Source organism: Mastacembelus armatus, chromosome 13, assembly GCF_900324485.2.
Source record: "Mastacembelus armatus chromosome 13, fMasArm1.2, whole genome shotgun sequence".
In the NCBI taxonomy this organism is placed as follows: domain Eukaryota; kingdom Metazoa; phylum Chordata; class Actinopteri; order Synbranchiformes; family Mastacembelidae; genus Mastacembelus; species Mastacembelus armatus.
The window spans coordinates 15,267,108-15,290,880 of record NC_046645.1 but is presented as its reverse complement, the minus strand read 5'-3'; the positions used below and the strand labels follow the sequence as shown (position 1 = coordinate 15,290,880).

The 23,773-nt window shown below is 39.8% G+C and overlaps 1 protein-coding gene across 4 annotated transcripts in view; it reads left to right on the top strand.

Annotated features, from left to right (window-relative positions):
- The first annotated feature begins 2,339 nt into the window (after positions 1-2,339).
- Positions 2,340-23,773, top strand: part of nf1a (neurofibromin 1a) — a 61,509-nt gene continuing 40,075 nt past the window's right edge. For 2 of the 4 annotated variants that reach the window (XM_026312877.1, XM_026312887.1), the window contains exons 1-24: positions 2,340-2,573; positions 8,328-8,471; positions 9,295-9,378; positions 10,345-10,535; positions 12,494-12,600; positions 12,852-12,919; positions 13,053-13,128; positions 13,218-13,375; positions 13,507-13,680; positions 14,591-14,719; positions 14,842-14,916; positions 15,010-15,141; positions 16,450-16,587; positions 16,802-16,915; positions 17,570-17,649; positions 17,900-18,023; positions 18,212-18,458; positions 19,308-19,381; positions 19,550-19,633; positions 19,965-20,354; positions 20,713-20,852; positions 22,280-22,402; positions 22,609-22,692; positions 22,798-22,914. In XM_026312877.1, coding sequence (XP_026168662.1) covers positions 2,514-2,573; positions 8,328-8,471; positions 9,295-9,378; positions 10,345-10,535; positions 12,494-12,600; positions 12,852-12,919; positions 13,053-13,128; positions 13,218-13,375; positions 13,507-13,680; positions 14,591-14,719; positions 14,842-14,916; positions 15,010-15,141; positions 16,450-16,587; positions 16,802-16,915; positions 17,570-17,649; positions 17,900-18,023; positions 18,212-18,458; positions 19,308-19,381; positions 19,550-19,633; positions 19,965-20,354; positions 20,713-20,852; positions 22,280-22,402; positions 22,609-22,692; positions 22,798-22,914 — 3,113 coding nt within the window. In that variant the 5' untranslated portion in view covers positions 2,340-2,513. The remainder of the gene's footprint in view (positions 2,574-8,327; positions 8,472-9,294; positions 9,379-10,344; positions 10,536-12,493; positions 12,601-12,851; positions 12,920-13,052; positions 13,129-13,217; positions 13,376-13,506; positions 13,681-14,590; positions 14,720-14,841; positions 14,917-15,009; positions 15,142-16,449; positions 16,588-16,801; positions 16,916-17,569; positions 17,650-17,899; positions 18,024-18,211; positions 18,459-19,307; positions 19,382-19,549; positions 19,634-19,964; positions 20,355-20,712; positions 20,853-22,279; positions 22,403-22,608; positions 22,693-22,797; positions 22,915-23,773) is intronic. The other 2 variants (XM_026312868.1, XM_026312861.1) reach the window with 2 other exon arrangements.

Sequence of the window (23,773 nt, the reverse complement as noted above, 5' to 3'; positions counted from 1 at the left end):
TGTAGTTTTTATCAAAGACCTGGAAATAGTGCATTTTTGGGGAATATTCATTGGCAGATTAATCCTCGTTTGGTGCTTTAGTGAGTTTGCAGCACAGTGTGTGTGACTAAATCAAAATACACTACAGTGTGTATGATCATGATGATGAAAAAAACTTGCCGCCTAATGTAACAGTGTGTTTCATTAATTTGTTTTTAATATTTTTTGACAATAGAATTATGTGGCACACAGGAAGAAGATACACCGAGCTGTGATGCAGACAATGCTTGTTAGCAGGAGACAATAATTTGGTGCTGGTTTGTGGATTTTTTTATTTTATTTTTTTATTTTTTGTGGCTAGTAGAAATTTCCTTTGTGAGATGATGGGGGGTATTTGATCCCACCGCCATTTCAGGATACAGCCCTGGGAATATGACCCCATGTCAAGATTAACACCACAGAAGAACAGCTGCTCACTTCACTATAACTTTTTCTGACCAGGCTTAGCATGTTCAAAATCCCACAAAACAGCTCCATGATCATGCCCATAAGCAAGGCTGAAATTTTAAACTTATTGAGGGTCCAAAGTCCAAACTGTATCCCTCCCTTTTTGCCATGTTGTTCATCATATTTGCTGTCTGTGGGATTATTGGAGTGTGTTTCAGGGTCAAATTCTCACAATGCAAAAAAAAATTTTTTATAATGTTTTATTTTATAAAAAATGCTCAGTGCAGTATGTCAGATGTGAAACTGTTGGTCTGTGATAATACAAACATAAGTATCTCAGTTCTCAATTTACTGTGTACTATTAAGTCAAAATACATAAACAGCAAGTAGTATATGAGGAAAGGAGGAAGTGGTATCAAACACAGCTTGTATGTTGTTTGTGTGACAGTTTAGATTACAAACCCTTTCTCTAGTATTTAAAATACAGATGATATGTCCACAGTGATTGTACTAATGATGACTATTTCATTTCCTTCAGTCTCTCAGTTGTGAGCCTAACTGTTCTGTGTTGTTCCTCAAGGTTCCATATTTGGTCCAGTTCTCTTTTCATTTACTTCCTCACTCCAGGTTGAATTATTCCAAAACTATTCCGTCTTTATCCTAGTTTCAACTAGTTCAAAATGCCATAGCAAGACTTTTCTTGCAAGATGATAAAAGAAGGACCAGATTATGCCCATTCTTGCCTCCATGCTTTGGCTTTATATTAGCTATAGAATTGAATTTCCTGAAAATCGTTATGCTTGTCTACAGAGTTTTAACTTATCTCATGCCGCAGTGCTTTAGTGAACTCTCAGATACCTGAGATCTTCAGATCCGAGACTGCGATCTGTCCACAGATCCAGGTCTAACTACTGTGAGAACAGGGCTTTCTCTGTAGGTGCTCCAAAACAAAATTCTTTTCCTCCAACCATACGAATCTCCTAGTCCACTGCAGTTTTCCAAATTCAGTTTAAGATGCGCCGTAGCTAACTAGCTCAAATATTTATTTTGACGATATGTGCTGTCTCTGTGTGCTTTGGTGTGTCTTTTATGGTGATTGCACAATAGTCATGTATAGCTGTGCTGCATAAATAACATGTTTTTGTTTTTAATATTCTTTTCACTTGAAGCGCTGACATAATGCATCAACAACTGTATTTCCTTCAGCATTTTTAGCAGGAGTCCATGTGTTAAATAAATTTAATCGGTAATAATTATTGTTCTTAATTCACATTTAGAGGACCTTATAAACACGATAACGTTTCAATTGTAATGGCATTACATTGCTGAAGTAAAGTGTGCAAACTATGCGCGACCTTTTTTGTAAACACTTTCCGAAGGACTCAAAAAATTATTAATGAAAATAAAATCATTCTTAGGACTGAAAACAGTCTTGATAGGCCTGGCCCTGCTTGACGCATGCGCTTCAAACGAGCTGACAACAGTTTTCTACATTAGTAACGGAAGTAAGGAAAATCACGTTTCACAATAAAATACAAAGGTTGTGTTTAAATGGCTTGGCTAGAACATCTGATAGCAAACATTAGGGGGTCACAGCTGTCAGTCCAGATGTCTTAACGTCCACGACACAGGCTTAATAGGCTTACAAGCAAATGTAAGATATAGAAAACAACGCAAAGATCTACAAGTATAGAAAAGAAAACTTTAAACAGAAACAAAAATCATGATTTCTAGCTTATTATAATCAAAGAGCAGTTTTGACTCTCCACGTGTTCTTTAAGTATTTATTAATTAGACAAGAATTTCGTCAGCAACGGTTACGTTGAAGATTGTACCAGGAAGTGGTCTTTGGCGCTGCAGCCAGCTTGACCCTGGTCTCCAACGCCTCCCATCAATTTCTCTGAAGAAGACTTCCGGTGGTGTGTCATGGCGGTGGCATGGTGAATCCTACTGAAAGGGAAAAATACTCGCCCCTGTGCTCCTCTCCCATCGACTCAGGGCAGATTTTCATGCAGAAATAACCGTGTCAGCTCCGGCGCCCACCTTGGATTAGCCAGCATAGTGCTGCGGTGTCTTTCCGCCCGGCCATGGCGGCTCACAAACCCGTGGAGTGGGTCCAGGCCGTGATTACTAGATTTGATGAGCAGGTAAGATGGGCTGATTCAGGAGATGGGTGTAACTAAAAAACTGTTAGTCCCGAGGGCCCAGAAGTCCAGCTAACTGTGCAGCTACGGCCCTTTAAATAAAAGGGGATGTAAGGATGGCTTTCCCGTCAGGAACACTTTGTGCACTGAAATGTGTCTGGACTGTTTGTCCCAGCTGTAACACAGCGAGGAGGAGGAGGTCTTTCCAGCTAGCGCCGTTTCACCCGTCAATTAGCACATTTGTCCCACAGTAGTCCAGATCTTTACGTAGCGAACAGGTCCACTGTTTAATAGCACACAACAACACAGCTTGTAGGGACAGCCTGTGTAAATTTAGGTGGCTAACGCTGTGTTTCATGGCAGCTAACATTAGCAGGCCTAGCTGCCTAATGTAAACAAATAAGATGTGACTGGGTTAGCAGCGTGGATGGCTGACTGAACCGGCCTCCCGGGCACAGGCCCAGGGGGCCCCTGACCTCTCGGCCGGAGCCTCGTTTGAAAGTGACAGAGCTCACACAAACGTCGCACCATTTGTAGTCATTTTGTGTCTCTTTAAATATGCGGTACCGTGTCAAGGCTGTGGGGCGTGGGGTCTTTTACCTGCCTCTGTCCAGGACCCCATTGCCTCATAATCCGTTCACGGTTAGCACGGTGCGTTCAGACGGACCAATGAATCTGTGAGGTAACATCTGTCCTAACGCTGATGTCTTACCCAGCGCCGTCAGCGGGTATGGATCATGTGGCAGGTGAGACAATCGTTTTCAGTAAGAGCTTACTACAACAATGAAATACCCAGTGATTTTTACTTTCTCCCATTACAACAGTTCACACTCATTTGTTGGTACCTTTAAGTTTAGTTTTTGCATCATCTGAGGTAGTTGATATATAGTCAAGGTAATACTAAACCAAATACATAAGTTACATTCAGGATGATTTAAGAAGTAAATGAGGGTCAGTAATCACAATCAGTTTGCATTACCAAAATTAAGGTTCTTTGTTGTTAAAGGGGGAATCTGGCAGCCACTTTGTCTTGTGTCATTTAAAAGTAATTTGGCTTTGTTCAGTTTCCAGAAGTCCTCGTGTCTGGTGTTAGTTGCCACCGATCATAGACTGTAGCTGGAGTTTAGCAGCTCAGCTTGGATTACTACAGTCAGGAAAAAAGTGGTTTTAGGTGTTAGACCCATTACTTGGTCATTGTTAGCCTAAGCCTGATTAAGGCCTTCTCTGCCGCTTTATATTATTTTACGAGCTCACAGTTCATAAAGCATAGCCTGCATAACAGAGGAGTAATTAGTATAGTGTTGTATAATGATTTTTATGTTGTGGTTGCAGTGAAAAGTGTCAGTGTGGATGTGTTGTGGGAGAATTAACTGGACAGCCTCTCTTCAACTAGGGGATGAACTGAACAGAACTTTATCTGTAGAGCAGTAGTCTGTCCAAGAAAGAACTATTTCTGGCTTGGATCCAATGTAGTAGTTTTTATTTGTTTTGGTTTGGTGATGCTCCCTTCATTGATGCTCACATTATTGTGTTTTAGAAAACAGTTCCACACAATTAGTAGGGTACTGTGGAGCATTACCTTTAGGTCCATGTACATCAACTTAGATATTGTGTGGGTTGGTGTTGTCTATAGCAGCAATTATATGGCTTTCATATGTGCTGTATCCTAATCAGACTTACTTCTACCCTGATCTCATATGAGACTTTTAAGTACTGTTAATAATGTGTAGATCTGCAGTGATTAGTTAATTATTAAATTGACACATGATACATGACACACAATTTTGACACTCAGAGAATAAGACTTTTCAAAGCCAAATGTAAAATATTTGATTTTACCATGTTCTGAAATGTGAGAAATTGCTATTTTGTCTGGGGTTTGGACTGTTAATTGAACAAAAGTTTTTGATTACGTCACTTTGTGCTTTGGAATATTGTAATGGGAATTTTCCAGTGTTTTCCCACACCAAATGATTAAAAAAAATCAGAAGATTAATTGATAATTAAATCTTTTGTTATTTACAGCCCTAATACTATGAGTTTATACCATCTATAGTATGAGATGGGTTTGTGTGAGTTGAGTGTTCGTGTGGATCTGTTGCACCAGGAAGATCCAGTCAACCCTTTGCAGGTTTAGGAAAGCTGTAAAATACATGCAAAATGACTGTGCATTTTTACAAAGGAATGTGTCAAATTAAGCTCATTGCTCACAGGTACAATGAGAAATTTAGATCCAGATTGGATAAAGCACTGCAGACATGTGGCTGACTTCCTGTTTACGTCCTCACTGCCAATTCTGTCACAGCCAAGGGATGTGCAATAAAGAATGTGAGTGCTTCTGACACAAGTTGAGGAATGTGAACTCACCCACTGCTTAAAGAAACTAATAAACCCATTAAACTAACTCATGAGCCAGTCATTCACTGGAGGTATCCTAATATATAGGACCATGGTGAAAAATGGATTGTTATGTAAAGGGTGATCCATGTGCAAGTCTATGATAGTTGCTACTACGGCCGAAAGTAATTTGTTTTGATTATTGATTAATCAGCTGATTAGTTAGTAGAATAATTGTTTTGTCTAAAAATGTGAGAAAATAGTAAGAAATGTCTGGGAGAATGTCCAATAGGATGCCAAACGTCTCAGTTTATTCAAGCAGCTGTACACAATTGAAAGTATTGTGTTCAAAAGTAAAAGATTACAGGAATTAATCAAAATGATTACTCAGTTTCTCAAAATATTTGATTCTTTTTTTTTTGTGGATCAACAAAATTGATTAATTGACTAATTGGTGTAGCTGTATTTGCTGCATTAATACATTCATTTGATAACTAGACACTTACCACATTCCTGTCATCACTGATACTTGTAATCTTTCCCAGGTAGGTGCCCTCATGATGCATAATTAAAGCCACCTACAGGCCATTTTAGGGATTTTATTGTGAAGCAGATATGGCTTTCTGTGGTCTTATGCAACTGATAAGTAATGATACAAATAGTTATCCATAAAGATATGGACAAATTTCTTGCCCTTTTTCGCCAGTGTTAAATGTTCATGAAGGAATGTTGAAAGAAGGAAATGCTATGGTGAGCTGAAAAGGTGGTGCAAGCGTTTTTTTGTAAGACATGGGCAGTATGGATCAAATCTTTAGTCAAAAGAAATCCAATTACTATATTATATTGCTATATTTTGTAATTTAATGAATGTTTGGGACTTATTTGAGAAGGTATTGAGAATATAGTAACTAGACTAGAATGTGTGTTTTGGGCTAATCCAACTGACAAAGCCACTTGATCAAAGTGATGTGAAAGTCATATTATAAATGAAACATGGCCATTGAGCAGTCTGCACTGAACTGATTTGCATTTGTTTAATGTACCTAGAGATATTAACAGGGTAGTCCCAGCTTGTTTCAAACACAGTGTTTGCAGCAGTCTTGCTGCATGTCCTATCAAGCAAAAACAGGCATCCAGCATAGTCACTAGTATGAAACATAATGTCTGGAAAGTCTCCTGTTAGATTGGAATATTAGCTTTGTAGTTGATCCTGCTCAGAAGCAGATTAGGTTGCTTTGGTGATTAGACTAAGTTAAGCCTGAAGTTAATCTTCTATCCCACTAAAATTTTGATACAGTCTCCAGACATATTTATATCTGTTGGTGGTGTTCTGGACAGAAAGAAGAATGAAGTATTTTCTCAATTTAAAGTATACATCCTTGTGGAGATCAGTCTTTGAAAATGCCTTCATCTTCTGATCATAACTACTGATGTATTTAAAGACAGCAAGGAGTAGCTTGAACAGTATTAGAAGACATTAATGTGCATGGTTAGCACATAATGTATGGATAAATCAGCAAACAAAACACACAGTGTCCACTTACTAGTATGTTTTCTTCAGTCCCACCAGATACATTTAGTTGTTTTTGAGCTGAAAGTTTTAAATATATGCACGTATTGCATGGCCTAGACAGGTCTATGCTTTTATAACAGTAGATGAATCTGCATGCCATAGATTTGCATGTGGCCTTGACATAAACTACATTAAAGGGGGAGATACACGCAGTGGCGAGTTTATTAGGCACACCTGCCTCAAACTAAGTCAGTCTAATCCAACAGTCCTATAATAAATCCTCCCCTTTCTGTAGGTTTCTGTTGAAACTGTATACCTCTCAGTATAACACATTACAGTTCAACAGCAGCACAGACTTCAGCCTCCAAAATGACCATACGGTTCAGTCCACCTTTCTCTAAAATAGTTTCAACACTACTTTCTCTGAGGATTTATTACAGGACAGTTGCTAGTCAGCATTAGTTTGATCTAGGTGTGCCTAATAAACTGGGCTGTAAGTGTATGTGTGACCTTTAGAGGAATGGCTAGGCCTGGCTGTGTGAAACAAAGAGCTCACTGATTGCGCTGTGCTCCACTGGACTGCAAACAGAGGCATGGCCTGTTTTACATTGTGCATTAATGTGCATGTGATGGTGTGACAGTCTGAATTCATGATGGGACCATGGGGGCGTATTGACTTCCTGTCCTAAGACTTTCACTTAGGAGTCCAGTTTTTAGGCCTGATACAGCTGACAACTGCAAATGTTTGGTCAAATATTATCGAAATGTATAGTATAGGATCAGGTGAAATGATTCAAGCCCTATTGTTTTGTTATCAGAATTAACCACACTATTAACCACAATTTTACTACAGTTGGTCCGACACAACAAGAAATTTGTGATGGGCATTCTCATTCATTAAGACAATTCATAGACCAAAGGATGAGTCAAGAAAGTAATCATTAAATTAAATGATCATGAGAATAATCACGAGTTGAATTACAGGTTATTTGCTGGCATAATTTGAGCTGTCTTTTTTTTCCTCAGTTGTTATCAGTTATGTGAGGTTGACTAATGGATGAAAAAGTTTGTCTTTCAGTAGAAATTATTGTGCACAACAGCAGAGAGCGACTATGAGCAGAAAATCAGTGCCATTAAAAGCACAAAATTTCTGTAAGACCATTAGTAGCTTGATGACATTACATTAACATTACATTAACTTCTCAAATAGAAGCCAGTTTGGGTTTGATGTGGCCAGCATAAAGAAATAAAGTAACGGCAGTTCCCATGTTAAGGGAGATGAGATGAGATAAACTTTATTCATCCCCAAAGGGAAATTCTTGGTCTTGTAGTTAAAATAAGTATTCACTAGTAAATTTAGTGTAATGTGTATTTCCATGGCACTGATTTCCAATGATACAACACAAAACACTTTCCTTTGCGGCACTGCACTTTTTCTGTCTGTCTTCACCAGCTATTTTCATATTTTGTTTATTATGATATATGATATATCCAAATATGAATGTTCCAGTGTGTGAAATTCAGTCTTCTTTCCCTTTTGGCTTACTCCCATTCGGGGTGGCCACAGCGGCTCAATTGATCCGCATTGTGGATTTGGCACAAGTTTTACACCAGATGCTGTTCCTGACGCAACCTCGGTGTCTGAGGATAGTGGTCCCTGGTCTTTCAAGTTGGTCTCCCATCCAAGTACTAACCAGGCACGGCCCCACTTAGCTTCCAGGAGCAGACACTATTGGGCACTTGCATTCCAGTGCGGCCGCAGTGTGTGAAATTCAGTATAATACTAAAATAACTGTCAAACAATGTAATATATTGTAGGGTTGAATTGACCTAGCTGTGATGTTGTCCTTTTGAGAGTCATCATCATCATCCATCTTCTTCTTCTGCTCTCTTGTCTTTTCCTCCAGCTTCCCATCAAAGTTGGACACCAGAACACCCACACCAAAGTCAGCACAGAGCACAACAAGGAATGTCTGATCAACATCTCTAAGTACAAGTTCTCCCTCGTCATCAGTGGCCTCACCACCATCCTCAAAAATGTCAATAACATGGTGAGTGGGCTTCTTCCCTGCCTCCTCTTCATACTAGTAGTGAAACTGTCCCTTCCTTAGCGTAGTTGGTACATCTGGGCCATCACTAGAAATGAGCTCAGTGTTGAGACAGAATTTACAAAGCCAACGGAAAAGTCAACTTTCAGGTTGAAATGCTGAACTGCTGAACTGAGTTGCATCAGACTGTGTAGTTGCTCCCAATAAAGTGGCCACTGACTTAAAGAGTATAAAAGTGGATGGTGTTTGATAATTCTTAGACTTTAAATGTGATTCACAGTTTTACGCATTACCATACAAGGCAGTCTTTCAACCTTCCGAATGAAAAATCTAACATCTGATGAAGTTGATTTACAGTATAGATTCTCCAGAACGAAATCAATGGTATTATTTACAGTTTTCTAAAGAAATCAAGTTTGGATATTGCCAGATTTAATTTGAATAAAAGGAGTTCCCTGAGAGTAACTTGTTTAATGAGCTGATATTCATAATCGAACATTAACAGTTATGGACTGACAAAAGCAATAATTTTTTTTATTCTGGTTGCATTAATTTAGCTGTATATTTAACTGTATAGGCTCTGACTGCAGCTAGGCTAACACTAACCATAAAACAAATCCGTTGACCAGCATAACTGAAAAGTTAAGCTTTCTGTAGTTAAGGTTGTCAGTGATTAGTTGTATTATCTAATGAGAAATAGGATCTAGAAGCCACTTAAATACTGTCATGAAGGGATCCTGATCAGTAACATTGCAACATCAATGCTGAGCACTGCTAATGTTGTGCGTGATGTGAGCTGATGTTTGGACTGTGACTGTCTTCACAGCGGATATTTGGAGAAGCTTCTGAGAAGAACCTCTACCTCTCCCAGCTCATTATCCTGGACACACTGGAGAAGTGCTTGGCTGGGGTGAGTCTCTCCCTTTCAACACCACTGTTGTCTTATAGAGACTTTAGAAATGATCTCTACCATCACCTCTTTGGAGACCAGTGCTCTGTACCTTCATGTTGAGGCTTTTTGTTGGTAGGTTGTTACCTCCCATCTTCATGCATTGCAATAAAATCAAATCCAGAAATAATGGAGTATCTCTGCTGCTGGTTTTGTGCTCACCCAGACATAAACTCTCTGTTAATGCACTTACCTGCATCAGTCACGCTCTTCTTGTCTCTGGGAGGTTCCTCTATGAATCAGCAGGCCTGGATTACATTTGCAGGAGTTTGGAAGTCTACATCTGGTGGGTCTGCCATAAGCTTCCTGTAAAGTGTTTTGTTATTAGTGTTCACTATCAGATATAAGCCAGGTCCCTCTCTGTTGTGCTTCTGAATTCGAATAGATTTCAAATTCACATGAACAGATAATTGTATGACTGGTTTCCATTTCTGTAATATGTTCAAACATGTTTTTTTTTTTTTTTTTTTAAAGACAAAGACATCAGGACATGTCAGGACTAATGAGTATTACAGCACTCATTGCAGGGCTTCCGAACACAGTAAAAAGATATGCTGTGCTGTGAAGCAGTTAGCATCGATGCTGTGTTTACTATGGTTGTAGAAGTGTGCATTGTGCGTCCTGCTCAGAGTGTAGTTCTAAAATCTTCCCTGGTCACTGGTTGTAGTGAAGAGTCTGGATGACAGAGAGGAGGAGGAGGTTGTACCAGCATCTGGTTCAAGAGTGGTTCAGTCAGGTTCACTGAAGCTGAGCAGTGGAGCTAACAGTATTGCACAGCGGAGAATTAGATGTGGTTTGGCAACACTGGCTGATACCCATCCCACTGGTTGAGCTGACTGATGGTATCTCCTAAGCATGAAGGTTCAGACCACTGAAAGTGATCCAGGCCTTTTTCCTGATTGTCTTCCTTCTCTCTGTCCTCCTAAGCAATCTAAGGACTGCTTGCGTCTAGATGAGACCATGCTGGTCAAACAGTTGCTGCCAGAGATCTGCCATTTCATCCATACATACCGCGAGGGCCACCAGCATGCTGCTGAGCTCCGGGCCTCAGCCTCAGCTGTCCTCTTTTCTCTGAGCTGCAACAACTTCAACGCGGTCTTCAGCCGAATCTCCACCAGGTAGGTCTCTTACTGTACCCAGCCTGTCAGCAAGGCGGGCTGCTCGGACAGACTAAAATCTGTCACATAACAAACCTGTAACGTCGCCGGGTTCTTGATTGGGTACATTTTAATACAAATGGTGCAATAGTTTATTGTGTTGGGCTGGGAGATGATCTCATCACATATGAATTGTTACACTTAACAAAAGGGACATACATCACACTTTTGCTGGCTCTGGCACTTAAAATGTTATTTTGGAGCTCTTGTTGGGTGAAGCACAAGACTTCCACTGTCTCTTTGGAGCTGTTTGTGTGATTGACAGTAGCACATTGAATTTCCTGGGTAGCAGCATTGAAATGATCATGTACTTGATTAATTGTTAAGATTAATATTGGATTTATTAGTAAACTTCAAATATGAACCTTTGCTGGGTTTCTTTGTAATATCTTACAGCAAACTAGTCATCTATGTTTTTTTAATTTTTTTTAAAATTTTTTTATTTGATTAGTTAGAGAAAGAAATCTTCTTGGACCTTTAAGAATATGGGACCCTCTGGTTATTTCAGTCCCTCTACACTCTTGAATACTTACAGATCTAGAGATGAGGTTTGATAGCGTTTTATTTTATTTTTTAAATCTGAATCTAGTTGTTAATGTGCTTATTTATTTAAAATCTTTTTTAATCTTATTAAATTGGTTTGTTTGTTACATCATAATCATGTTTTTTAATTTCTTTATGTCATTCTACAGTATTTTTCTTATACACAGTCATAAGATATAAGTGATATATGGTGCGATAAGACATGACACTAATAGAAACTACAGTAATAATAATCAGACCTTAACTATGAACATTATGTTATGCTGAAGTGTTGAAGTCCTCACTGTCCTGTGATATTCATTAGCCCTGTCCTCACTCATTCTGCTCCTCACTGGAGGGCTTTGCTGCAGCTGCATATCTAAACTAAATAGTAGTAATAGGGAAGACAAAGGTTTCTAAAGCACTATCAATATACAGCTATTGTTTGAAGCATTTGACATAGTTAGAAATGGTGACATCTGCTGGCCAAATCCTTGATATTGCACTTGTATAGGTGAAGTAAAACTGAAACCATGATGCAATAGTGAGAATACATTATATTATTGCTGTTTTGTTAAATAAAGCATGTATTAATAAAAACAATCAGTGTTATGCAGAGAATGCAACTCAGCAACTGTTTTTAAATACTGTGGTGGAATAAGAATTATATATGGTACTCAAAACCAGTGCAAAAAAAGTTCAGGGTTGGGAGACTTTCTGAAGTCCATTGAAACATCACCACTACCTTGAAGGGAAATCTGTTAACAATGCCCGGCAACAAGTCTTTGGATTCAACACAGATGAGCTTTGCAGTGAAAACAGCACTCCACAGTGCTGAGCTAAATTCTAGCAGGTCTCACCAAGATGAAATAATCCTATTGGTTTTCAAAATTGGTCATTGTCATTGTGGATGGTGGTTTGCATGATGGTATCATGTATAGCAGTGCATTGCTGCTACGCTGACAAAAACAATCTGTTATTGCTTGAATAGCCTCCATAGACAATAGCAGTTGTATCAAAATTGATAAACAATGTAAGAAATGTTGCAATTTTGATGAAATGTATCATAATAATGTAAAAAGATATTAGAACATGTAAACATATCAGAACTAAGGAAAATTTGTTTTTAAATGTGACTAATATTTTATTGCAGTAATGTAATGCATAATAACTAAACTAAAATATACTGCTAATCATGTAACACTATTTTCCACGATATAATCCAGCTATAATGGAGATCCATGTTTATGTAGAGCAGGGCAGTGCTGGAAAAGGAGTAGCCCTGTGCATTCATTTTAACTTCCAAATGAAGCCTATGCAGTGTCTCTGTTCATTTTTTGATTTGAGTGTGTCTAGAGCTGCAGAATACATGTTTACTCGTGTGTGTGTGTCATAAGGCTCCAGGAGCTGACGGTGTGCTCTGAGGACAACGTGGATGTTCATGACATAGAGCTGATGCAGTACATCAATGTGGACTGCTCCAAACTGAAGAGGCTCCTACAAGGTTAGGTTCATATGAACAATGCACAGGCTTTGAACTTCTCATGGTTTGAGTAATATATTTAACTGTTATGCAGAAAACGAGAATTCTCCTAGATTTTAACACTGCTTGGCAAACGTAGTCACCAGTTGTTAGGGCTGGGTAACCTCGAGTTCTTGAGTTCTTGATGTGTAGACTCCTAATCTGTCAGATGTGAAAGAAATGATGGAGTTTTGATCAACCTTTGTGATTCTGTCATGTTTGCTTTTTTGCAGAGACTGTACTGAAGTTTAGAGCTCTCAAGAAGCCTGCTCAGCTCGCAGTCATCAACAGTTTAGAGAAGGTACTTGTTCTGCTAGTCTTTTTCCAAATCCAGTTGAATAGTTCTCACTAAAACTTTGACTGTTGCGTAGTGTTGTACTGTCCCATTGGTGTTATTTGTGTACAAGTTCTTGTTTCATGTTTTCACTTTGCAGGCGTTTTGGAACTGGGTGGAGAATTACCCTGATGAGTTCACCATGCTCTACCAGCGACCACAGGCAGATATGGCAGGTGTGTATGGAGTTAATAAATCATCTGTTGGTTAATATGATTGTGATAACTTGTGAAGTTGCCACTGTGACCTGTGTGTGTGTTTTCAGAAGCAGCAGAGAAGTTGTTTGACCTGGTGGACAGCTTTGCTGAGAGTGCCAAGAGGAAGGCGGCTGTGTGGCCGCTGCAAATCATCCTCCTCATCCTCTGTCCAGAGATCACACACACCATCTCCAAAGACACTGTGGATGAGAGCAAGGCTAACAAGGTGGACACGCGCATATATATATATATATACACACACACACACACACACACACACACACGCACACGCCACACACTTCACAGTAGACACCGAGCCCAGCCTTCACACACCAAACTGTTCTGTTGTTTCTGCAGAAACTGTTTTTGGACAGTTTACGGAAAGCTTTAGCAGGCCAGGGTGGCAGCAAGCAGCTGATGGAGAGTGCTGCCATCGCCTGTGTTAAACTGTGCAAAGCCTCCACCTACATCAACTGGGAGGATCACTCCACCATTTTTCTCCTTGTCCAGTCCATCGTCATGGATCTCAAGGTCTGACTGCTTACTGAAAGCAGATTTTTCCTCTCCTCATGTTGTTGTTTTTTTTTTTTTTGTTCAGTTTTCCTTCTATGTATCCAAAGCATTGACACATTTCAATTAACTGGCAAGGAAAAAAGTTGAATTTGTCTAACTCTAGCCCTTTTCTTGTTTAGATTCATTTTTTTTAGGTTTCAAGAAAGTACAGAAGGTAAAAGAGGGATTTTTACACATGGAAAGAAAAGGTGTTCTATATACAAGGGACCATTTTTCATTCAAAAATATATTTCTAGTTCAGTTGGGCATAGCTATCAGTGCCATTAAATGGTTCTTCCTACTGATGTAGGTACTGACTTCCTGTGCTCCACTAGTCATATAGTTGCTCTAGGCCATATGGCCCACAATGCTTGGTCACAGCTTTATTTGTCCCCAACACAGTCTGAAATATAAAAATACGGATGAATCTTTATAGTTACCAGTGCAGTAGACCCAATACTGCATTTTTGACTAGTGTTATCTTTTTCAGATATTTTTAGATTTAGTGTTAAGCGTGTTGTCTACAGTCTTAATTTTATTCATATTTATTCAATCTCATTCATTATGTTTAGTCAGATTTGAGTTCACTACAATTACAGACATTTTAGTTAATACATTACTTTGGTTTACTTTTGGTCTAATAATAGCCTGATAAATGTAATAATTAACATTAAGTTCTGAAGTCTGAAAAGATTTTATTTAGCTGGATTGTTTTTACCACAACTCAGCATAGTCTTTGAAAACAAATGAGCTGTAAGTGGCCCTGATAATTCAGCGAGCTGTATAATGTTTACCTGTTATTAGTCTCTGAACACATTTGGAGTATATCCCAAAAGTGTAGTGGCTTTATATGATCTGAAATGACCTGTGGCTCTCCCTGTCCCACCAGGCTCTGCTGTTCAACCCAGCCAAACCGTTCTGGAGGGGGACTGGCAGCCAGAACGCTGACGTGGAGCTCATGATGGACTGCTTTGTCTCCTGTTTCCGTATCAATCCTCACAACAACCAGCACTTTAAGGTGGATTGAAAATAAATGTCATTCACTGGCTGTTTGTAGCATCTCCAATTGTTAGCAGCGAAGAGCAGGAAAGTTAGTTCAGTAGCTCTGTGTAATTCTCCTGTTTTCTCTTCGTCCTATAGGTCTGTTTGGCCTCCTCTTCCCCCTCCACTTTTCACTTTGTCCTGGTCAATTCGTTGCACAGAATAATCACCAACGTAAGTGGGCAGAGCTTCTCACACATTGCTGATGATAGAACAGTTCTATGTGCCACTTCCCTTGCCATTTCTCATTCTGTTGTCTGCTTTCAGTCCCGTCTGGACTGGTGGCCCAAGATCGTTGCAGTGTACTGCTACTCCGGAGAGCTCCGCCTTATGTTCTCAGAAACCCTCAGCCGGGTGATCCAAGGCGCTGGCACCCACGCTCCACTACGCATGACACCGGTGAGAGAATAGCAACCTGCTGCTTCACTTTTGTTTGTTTGTGACTGAGAGATACCTATTAAACCAACTTAATGAAAAATTTGGAGTATGAATAAGACAGTATCCTACAATTACTCACAATATAATTTTGTTTTATTATGTCAATAGAATAAAGTAAGATACAGTCAGTTTATTACAATGTATTACAATGTTTATAGTGGATAGAAAAGTATGAGGGACAGAACGAAATATAGCTACTGCCCTGCTACAACTGAAATGATTCAACTTTTAGTAACCAAATCTCTGAACGACTGGATTTTCTGATAGCATTGATGAATAGACTTTATATATGGAAATAGGTTTTTAAACACCTGGCTACTAGCATTCCTCTCAACTGCCTGAATCTCACTTTACCTTAGTGGTGATAAACCTCTGGCTATAAGACCATGGTGTAATAAACCAGAATTGTGTTCTCATGTACCGTATTTTCCAGTTTTAAGTCTTACTGGAGTATCAGTTGCTTTTAGCAACAACAGCCTTGTTGAACAGAAAAAAAAACATATAAGTCACTTCGGTGTATAAGTTGCATTTCAAATTATATTAATTTTAGTCTAAATTAGCTTATGAAGAACACAGGCTAGGCATAACAACAAGCAGAAGTGCTTAATGAAATTCATTCATCCATGTCAAGTAATGTTAAACTGCACCAACGTCAGAGTGTCTTTCTTCATCTCTTGAGTTGTCTGAATGCTGACACTCACTCCAAACTTTTTCAGCTTCATACTTTATAACCTGCAGCCTAAAATCTGCAGTATAACTCTTTTGGGTGGTATTTTCACTCGTGTTACACTAGGAGTTAGAGTTTAGTACAGTATTATCTTCAGTTGAGTCAAGACTGCCAAGAGTGGAATGTAATGCTAGTGACTACTCAAACAAATGTCAATAACATATAAGTCGCTTTGCTGTATAAGTCGCACTACAAGCCAGAGGAAGAAAGTGTAACTTATAGTCCGGAAAATGCGGTACTTACTTTGCTCTTCTACTAATGTACAGTTATGTTCCCCTACTTGTGACTTTACATAGTCAGTCAGTGTAAGTTTGGATTGTAGAATATATCAGTGGGATGTTTTCTTCACCTAAATTAAATGAGACGGGGAACACATTCATATTAATTTAATTCCTCTTGGAGGTTCCTTTGACTGTACTCATTTAAAATCGTGCACTGAATCAACTTTTTTTTTTTTTTCTGGATGCTCTGATGCATTTTAAAACTAGCCAGTGATCCCTAACCCCCAACCTCACCCCTTGTTGTATGCTGCCCTCCCACAGAGTCTGACGTTCAAAGGGAAGATGACCACAAGCCTTAAGTTCAAAGAGAAAGCCACAGAACTGGATACTCGAAGTTACAAGTGCCTCCTCCTCGCTCTGGTCAAGCTCATCCACGCTGACCCCAAACTCATGTTGCATGTAAGCGTTGAAGTCCCAATGACTTAGCAGATAAAACTATTGTCTTTATTGTTTTCTTTCTGGGAATTTATGACCATTTAATGATTTTGGGCCAGACATGCACTTTAAATATCCTCTGTTATTTTCTTTCAATGCTAATTCAGTGTATTTTTTTTTTTTTTGGAATGACCAAACAAAAACTTGTTGAACTTGAGCATATGTTGCTGTGTGCTAGAACCCAGTGAAGCAAACGCCAGAGATGCAGAGCAGCACAGCAGAGCTCATTGCCGGACTGGTGCAGCTAGTGCCTCTAACCAACACTACCCAGCTCTCACAAGAAGCCATGGAGGTCAGAGGCCAAACCCAACATGAACACTTTTCATTTCTGAGGCACAGGATGAGAGCAGCACATGTACACCTCTGACTTGAAGATTTGTTTTGTTATTTTCAGCTTTCCCCCATACAAGTCAACATTATGTATTTTTGGGGTGGGGGGGCATTGCAGGGGAACTCTTTTCTAACTTCCATTAAATTGGTTTTTGCAAAAAAGGAAGTAAAACATTGAAGCAGTAAGAGGCAGGTGGCTTTTAATCTGCTGAAATGCCTTTACTATGAAACATTTGTTCAATAGGCTCTGAGTTCAGTTTAGTTTCACTAAGCTGTATGACATGACTTCTCTAATGAGGTTAGAGCTGTGGGAAGGGACACAGTATTTACAACACACACGAAATCAAAGCAAAGGCACATCGGAATACTAAAATATGATTGAATATTCTAACAGATAAAAGCAAATTAAGTCCTGATTCATTTTAACATTGAGATAAACGACGTACATTATCTGTGTGAAACATTATATAATCTAAAAATCAATTTAGGATGTTTTATTTTTGTCGTTTTTTTCTTCTTTTTCTTTTACACTGTAAAGCCTACTCTAACCACAAAAGTAATGTTTGTGTCTCTGTCTCCTGGTTCTGTCTCCACTGCTCCTACTTTCTGTTTCCAGGCTCTGTTAGTTCTGCACCAGCCAGAGACCATAGAGCTGTGGAATCCTGAAGCCCCCATAGAGACGTTTTGGGACATTAGGTACTCATCGTCCAAAAGATAAAGATGTAACCCACAGTCATGGCTGTGGAGTCACGGCTGGCTGCTGTAACAAATTACACTGGAATTAGCATTTCTTTCTGAATTTTGTGATTTTTGGGTGTTTGGGTGTTTCATGTTTCACTGACTCTCTATTAGACAGATTTCACTGAGATTGTCAGCTAGGACAGCTGTGGAATGGCTGAATATTGATCTCTATCAGAATATGAACATTTTCAATTCTTTCTTTTAGTTCACAGGTGCTTTACTTCATCTGCCGTAAGCTGATTGGCCAGCAGATGGCTAATGGGACGGAAGTTCTCAAATGGTTGAGGGAAATCCTCATCTGCAGGAACAAGTTTCTACTCAAGAACAAGGTGCGGTCCTGTTTTCCAGCTGTAACAGGCTTTTTTTTATTAGTGACTAAATCAAGTAAGACAGATGTAATGGAACAGAAAACAACATGAAAACAAATGAGGCAGTCTCCCTTTGGGGCCACTCACAGTTTAAGTGTGATATGTCTGTGATAGGAAGCCATTTATAAACTGTGCTTCAAACCTTGCAGGAGTGTGCCACTGTAGGTGGTGGGATCCCAATCTGCCGGCAGGCACAGACCAAGCTGGAGGTGTGCCTCTACATGTTCCTGTGGAGTCCAGACACTGAGGCAGTGCTGGTGGCCATGTCGTGTTTCCGCCACCTCTGTGAGGAGGCTGATATCCGCAGTGCTGCTGATGAGGTGCCTGTCCAGAACATCCTGCCTAACTACGCCACTTTCAGTGAACTGGCCTCTGTCAGCAACATGATGGGAACAGGTCAGTACTGCAAGTCAAGTTTCTCAACTTCAGTGCTACATCTTAGCTCAGTGTTCAGGACAGCGTCTCACGTTCTGAAATGTACTACCGTGTAATATTATTCCTTTCATGATGTACATCAATAAACAATGCATTCTCACAGATTCTGGTATCACACACATAAGCACTACACTCACTTCCAATTTAGATATGACATGGTGTAGAGGAGACAGACAGAAAAGTGTCATAAAAGATGGGGAAGTTCAGTAATGAATATTTGTTTCAGACTTTTTAGGTTAGGTTAGCTTGAGTTATTCAAGTATTTAATTTTCTATGGTGTTAGTATGGCAAGAACCTGGGTTTGGATCAGTTAAGGTCTTTACAACCCTCTGTCCTAAGGTCCTCCAGAGGAGATCAAGAGCATCTTCATCTTAGACCATACTCATCCTGTAAAATGTTTTATTTTACCGATGGAGCCTATGCAGTACTCTACAACCCAGGGCAGATTCATGAGAACCTACCAAAAACTGCCTGCCAAATTAATTGCCAACTATAACACTGCTGTCAGCTTGTTTCCTCTCCTATTGTGTTGTGATGTAATCTAAAGAAGGAGCTACATGAACTGTTTCAGGTAAAACCCTATTTTGCAGCAGTTCAGTTGTAGAATACTAAGAAGTGGAGCCACCAAAAATAAATACTTTGATGTTATGAAAATAAAATATATGGCTCACGGTAGTATTTTTATTTAGTGGCTCCCAGTTCCCAGGAGGAGCAGAATGTAATTTCTCTGCTTTGAACTTTGAGAAATTATACAGGTGTTGGCAGCTCAAGGGCTGATTTTCATTAACATAATGTTTCTTGTTTCCACAGGGCGCTCCACCTTGCAGAAGAGAGTGATGGCCTTGTTAAGGAGGATGGAGCACCCTACACCAGGAAACATTGAGGTAACATTGGATTCAACCCTGATCACTGTCAGCTGACATTAAAGAAGGCTTTCTTCTAACACTATGACTCAAGCCTATACATTTTTATGTGTGGTGTCAGATCAGCATTGTTCATGCTTTACCCTGACTGTGCCCTGTTGTTAATGTAATTGTTTCTTCTACCTTCAGGTGTGGGAAGACACATACGCTAAATGGGACCAGGCCACCAAACAGATTCTCAACTTCCCCAAAAACAAGGCAGATGATGGGCAGGTAGGCGTTTTGCACACTTTTGCTTTTTATAAAAACTTTACAGTGACTGGCCTGGAGGGGGTGCCAATATGTAAGGCCCAGAGAAGCATTAGTTTACTTAGTTCTGGCTTTTTGAATCGTAAATATTGAATGACCTTAGATACAGACCAACTAATTTTTTGTGGTGAAGTAGATTTTTTTTTTTTTTTACTGTACTCTCAATAACCCATAAGGAATTTGCATATTTCTCATAAATCAAAAACTGAAATGTTTCATTTAAGAGAATATTTATGATCCACATTCACCCTGGTGTTGTGCTGTTGCCACTTGGTGTGTCTTTGTCACCCCACAGCAGGAGTGGATCAACATGACTGGCTTCCTGTGTGCCTTGGGTGGTGTGTGTCTCCAGCAGCGTAGCACACCTGGACCAGCCACCTACAGCCCACCTATGGGCCCCATGAGTGAGCGCAAGCACTCCATGATCTCTATGGGCCCCTGCGAGATGTCCAACCCCCTATCCTCCACCTCGTCCTGCACCTCATCAGCCTCCAGTGAGACGCCTGTCAGCCGCTTCCTGGACCGGCTTCTGGCCCTGCTGGTGTGTGGCCATGACAGGGTCGGCCTCCATGTTCGCACCAATGTTAAAGACCTGCTGGGGCTGGAGCTCAGCCCTGCCCTCTACCCCATGCTCTTCAACAAGCTGAGAAACAGCATTGGCAAGTTCTTTGACACACAGGGACCGGTAAGGACCTGTAGGACTGTTTATGTACATGCAATAGAGTTGATGAGTATGGGTAATACAACATGCAGGAGGGCAAATTTTACCTCCAACCCAAATATCTCTGGATTTATTGAACAATTTAAAAAAAGTAGTGGTTTGTGTATGAATAAGGTTTTCTAAAATGAATATGAATGTATAGGAATCTTGGACCACATGTGCCCACGGCCTCTGCGTATCATTTAATAGTTAGCAATTAGTTTTTCTTTCTAGGTTTTTGGAAATTAGTTAATGTTTTTTGTAGTGTTTTAATTAATTGTTCCTTCTGATGTGGTACTCTTAAGTTTCTATCTGCATTGTACTCTGGTTCTGCTCTTTCCAGGTTCCTATCAATGACACTAACACTCAGTTTGTGGAGCAGACCATAGCCATCATGAAGAACCTTTTGGATAACCACACAGAAGGCAGCTCTGAACACCTGGGACAGGCCAGCATTGAGACCATGATGCTTAACCTGGTCAGGTCAGTAACTCTTGTTTGGCTCATTAACTGCCTGAGTGGATTTTACATTACTAATGTCACTGCTGGTTCAAACACAAGGCTGGAGACGGCTGCTACTCATCCCCATATTATTAAGTCTATTTTTAATGCACGCATTTTAATTCTCAAGATTTCAGTTCATTTGGCAACGCCTTGTGGTGACTTGTGGGGCTTTTTGCTTGGAATGATACATTTCGAGGGGGGCAGCAACACCACCTACATCTTATAAGCCCAGAGTTTCAGCTTATGGTTGGAGCCATCTTTTCCACTTTGTCTCAGGACCTACCATATAAGGAGTTGGGGGCCTTTGTGCCAGTACCAGGGATTTATCACCAGCTTACTGAGAACACCTGCCACCTACAGACGGAACTACAAAATATTATGCTAAACATGGTCAAGTGATTTTCAGCTACTAATGTATCAGCTAATCAGCTAATGTACGTAGCGTAACAAAAAATGCCACATGTGCACCAGAGACAGAATCTGCTATTTAATTGGCAAGGTAACTAGAGGACAATATAATATAATGAATTGTATACTGGCTTAATAGGAACATGCTTTTAGTGGCTCTTAATTGACTATAATTTCCCCTAGAAATAAGTATAGACTTCTAGTGAAAAGCCCATGCTTTTTGAAAGTGAGTCGATTGCAGGCTGGATATTTTTTTTTTCTTCCACATTGGTTCCAGTCTTCAGCAGTGGTAGTTCCTCTTCTGGCCATCTTCAACATCATGTATGTCAGCAGTTTGCATAGTGAGTGTAGTATTTAGAAGATACTGAGAGATAGAAGATGGTTTGTATATTGGAGACAACTGTTTTCATTCTCCAGAACAGACCCCACTTTCACCCAGTTCATGAGCCTTTAGCTGTTAGCAAAACCAGCCATTAGCCACTGCTGTCATTTGCATTCATCATGGGATCACATACTGCTCGAAAAGCATGCCTTTGTCATAAATCATGGAAAATAGTGTAAAGACCTTTTTAAGGAATGCTACAGCAGTGATTAAAAAAGGAAAATTGAATTAATTACATTCTAATGTAGAAAAATAACCTGTATTAGTAATCTAATTAGAATTGCTTAAGGGCAAAATAGAATAGAAAAGAATACAGTTTATTGTTCACCATAGTGGGAAGCTGTCTGAAAAGCTGTAACAAATGGAGGATATATAAATCAAACAGACATTAAAGTAGGTCTGCAATATGAGGGAAATCTGTGATGTGTGATAACAGTGTCGCACTATGATGAACTGCATTAAAATGGCTGAATGGTCTCAAGGCTTTCACATATTTTTGATAGCCAGATGCTGTGAATGGTCAGCTAACATAATTAATTGCTGATTTTCAGTGTATTACTATTTCCTATTAGAACACAGTGTTCTGGCGAATACTGACCTGTGCTCCATCATTCAGGTATGTACGCATCCTGGGCAATGTGGTCCATGCAATCCAGATCAAAACCAAGCTGTGTCAGCTGGTGGAGGTGATGATGGAGAGAAGAGATGACCTGTCCTTCTGCCAGGAGATGAAGTTCAGGTCAGTGATGGCTCGGTGTAATATTATATACGCACATCGCTCTGGATGTTTGACAAAGCCACATCTACAGATCCACAGCAGAAGCCCATGCCACTCTTTACCTATCACTGTTATACAGGGTATAAGCATATTAATTTAACACATTCTAATTGTGAGTTGTGAGGTGTAAAACCTGGTGTAACGCATGAGGTATCTGTTGGTTATAGGAACAAGATGGTGGAGTACCTGACAGACTGGGTGATGGGCACCTCCAACCAAGCAGCTGATGATGACATCAAGTGCCTGACAAGGTTGACTTTTGTTACTTGTGCTTTACTCAATTATTGGACTGTAAGCAATTGAGAGAGCTCCCTCCTCACAACTTTTTCCTTCATATGTCTGCGTGTGATGTGCAGGGACCTGGACCAGGCAAGTATGGAGGCAGTAGTATCTCTGTTAGCCGGACTTCCTCTCCAGCCAGAGGAGGGGGACGGAGTAGAGCTGATGGAGGCCAAATCTCAGCTGTTTCTCAAGTAAAAACATACCTGCATTTGTCCTCTTCTGTGTCGTTGTTACATCTGATCCTAACCAAGAATCGACAATCATTTTAAGATATTTAAAGACTAAATGGTTTTAATTAGGACACTTCTTTCTACCATTTTAAACATGCCATGGAAGAGTGGAGGCATGTTGAGGGTGGGAGCAAACATATGAATGTGTTAGAGACATAGATTTATGGAGGGTGCATATGACATTGTTTAGCTATTGACAGTTTTCAGGATACCTCGGCGATGGGTCGTTTCTGGTTGGGTTTCAGTTTCCATCAGAAACAGTAGCCAGAGGCTGAGCAGCCACCAGTGACTGCCTGCAAAGTGTCATGAAGGCCAGTGGTGCTCAAAGTGCAGCATAAGAACCAGTAATACCACTAATTACTAAATTACCAACTGACCACTTATTTACTCTCCCACTCATTTATTTTCTTATTTAATGAAAAATTGTTTCATCTAATTGAAACAGTAGATCAGATTATTTGATTGCAAATGGTGTCTGACGTTGGGAACCATTCATTTCAGTAAATATTTAATTTGTAACTTGAGAATAACTCAAAGGATTCTAAAATGTTGAATATTTGTGGAACCCATTTTAAAGGGTCAGATACATACATACATAGGTGGTCTGCATCAAGAAACACTTTATGTTCAGATCCCAAAGAATTGCTCATCTGTCTTCAGAGCTGTTGCTAGTCGCTCAATTGCCAATGCAGAGTAAAGGAGAAAACTGGCAGTCCTCTTAATAGTCATGCAGTTTAACCAGGACAAGAAATCCCTCCCAAATCCAAACTTCTCTAGTCTGAAGATGATGTAGTACCACCCCACCATGAGTTGGTCAGTA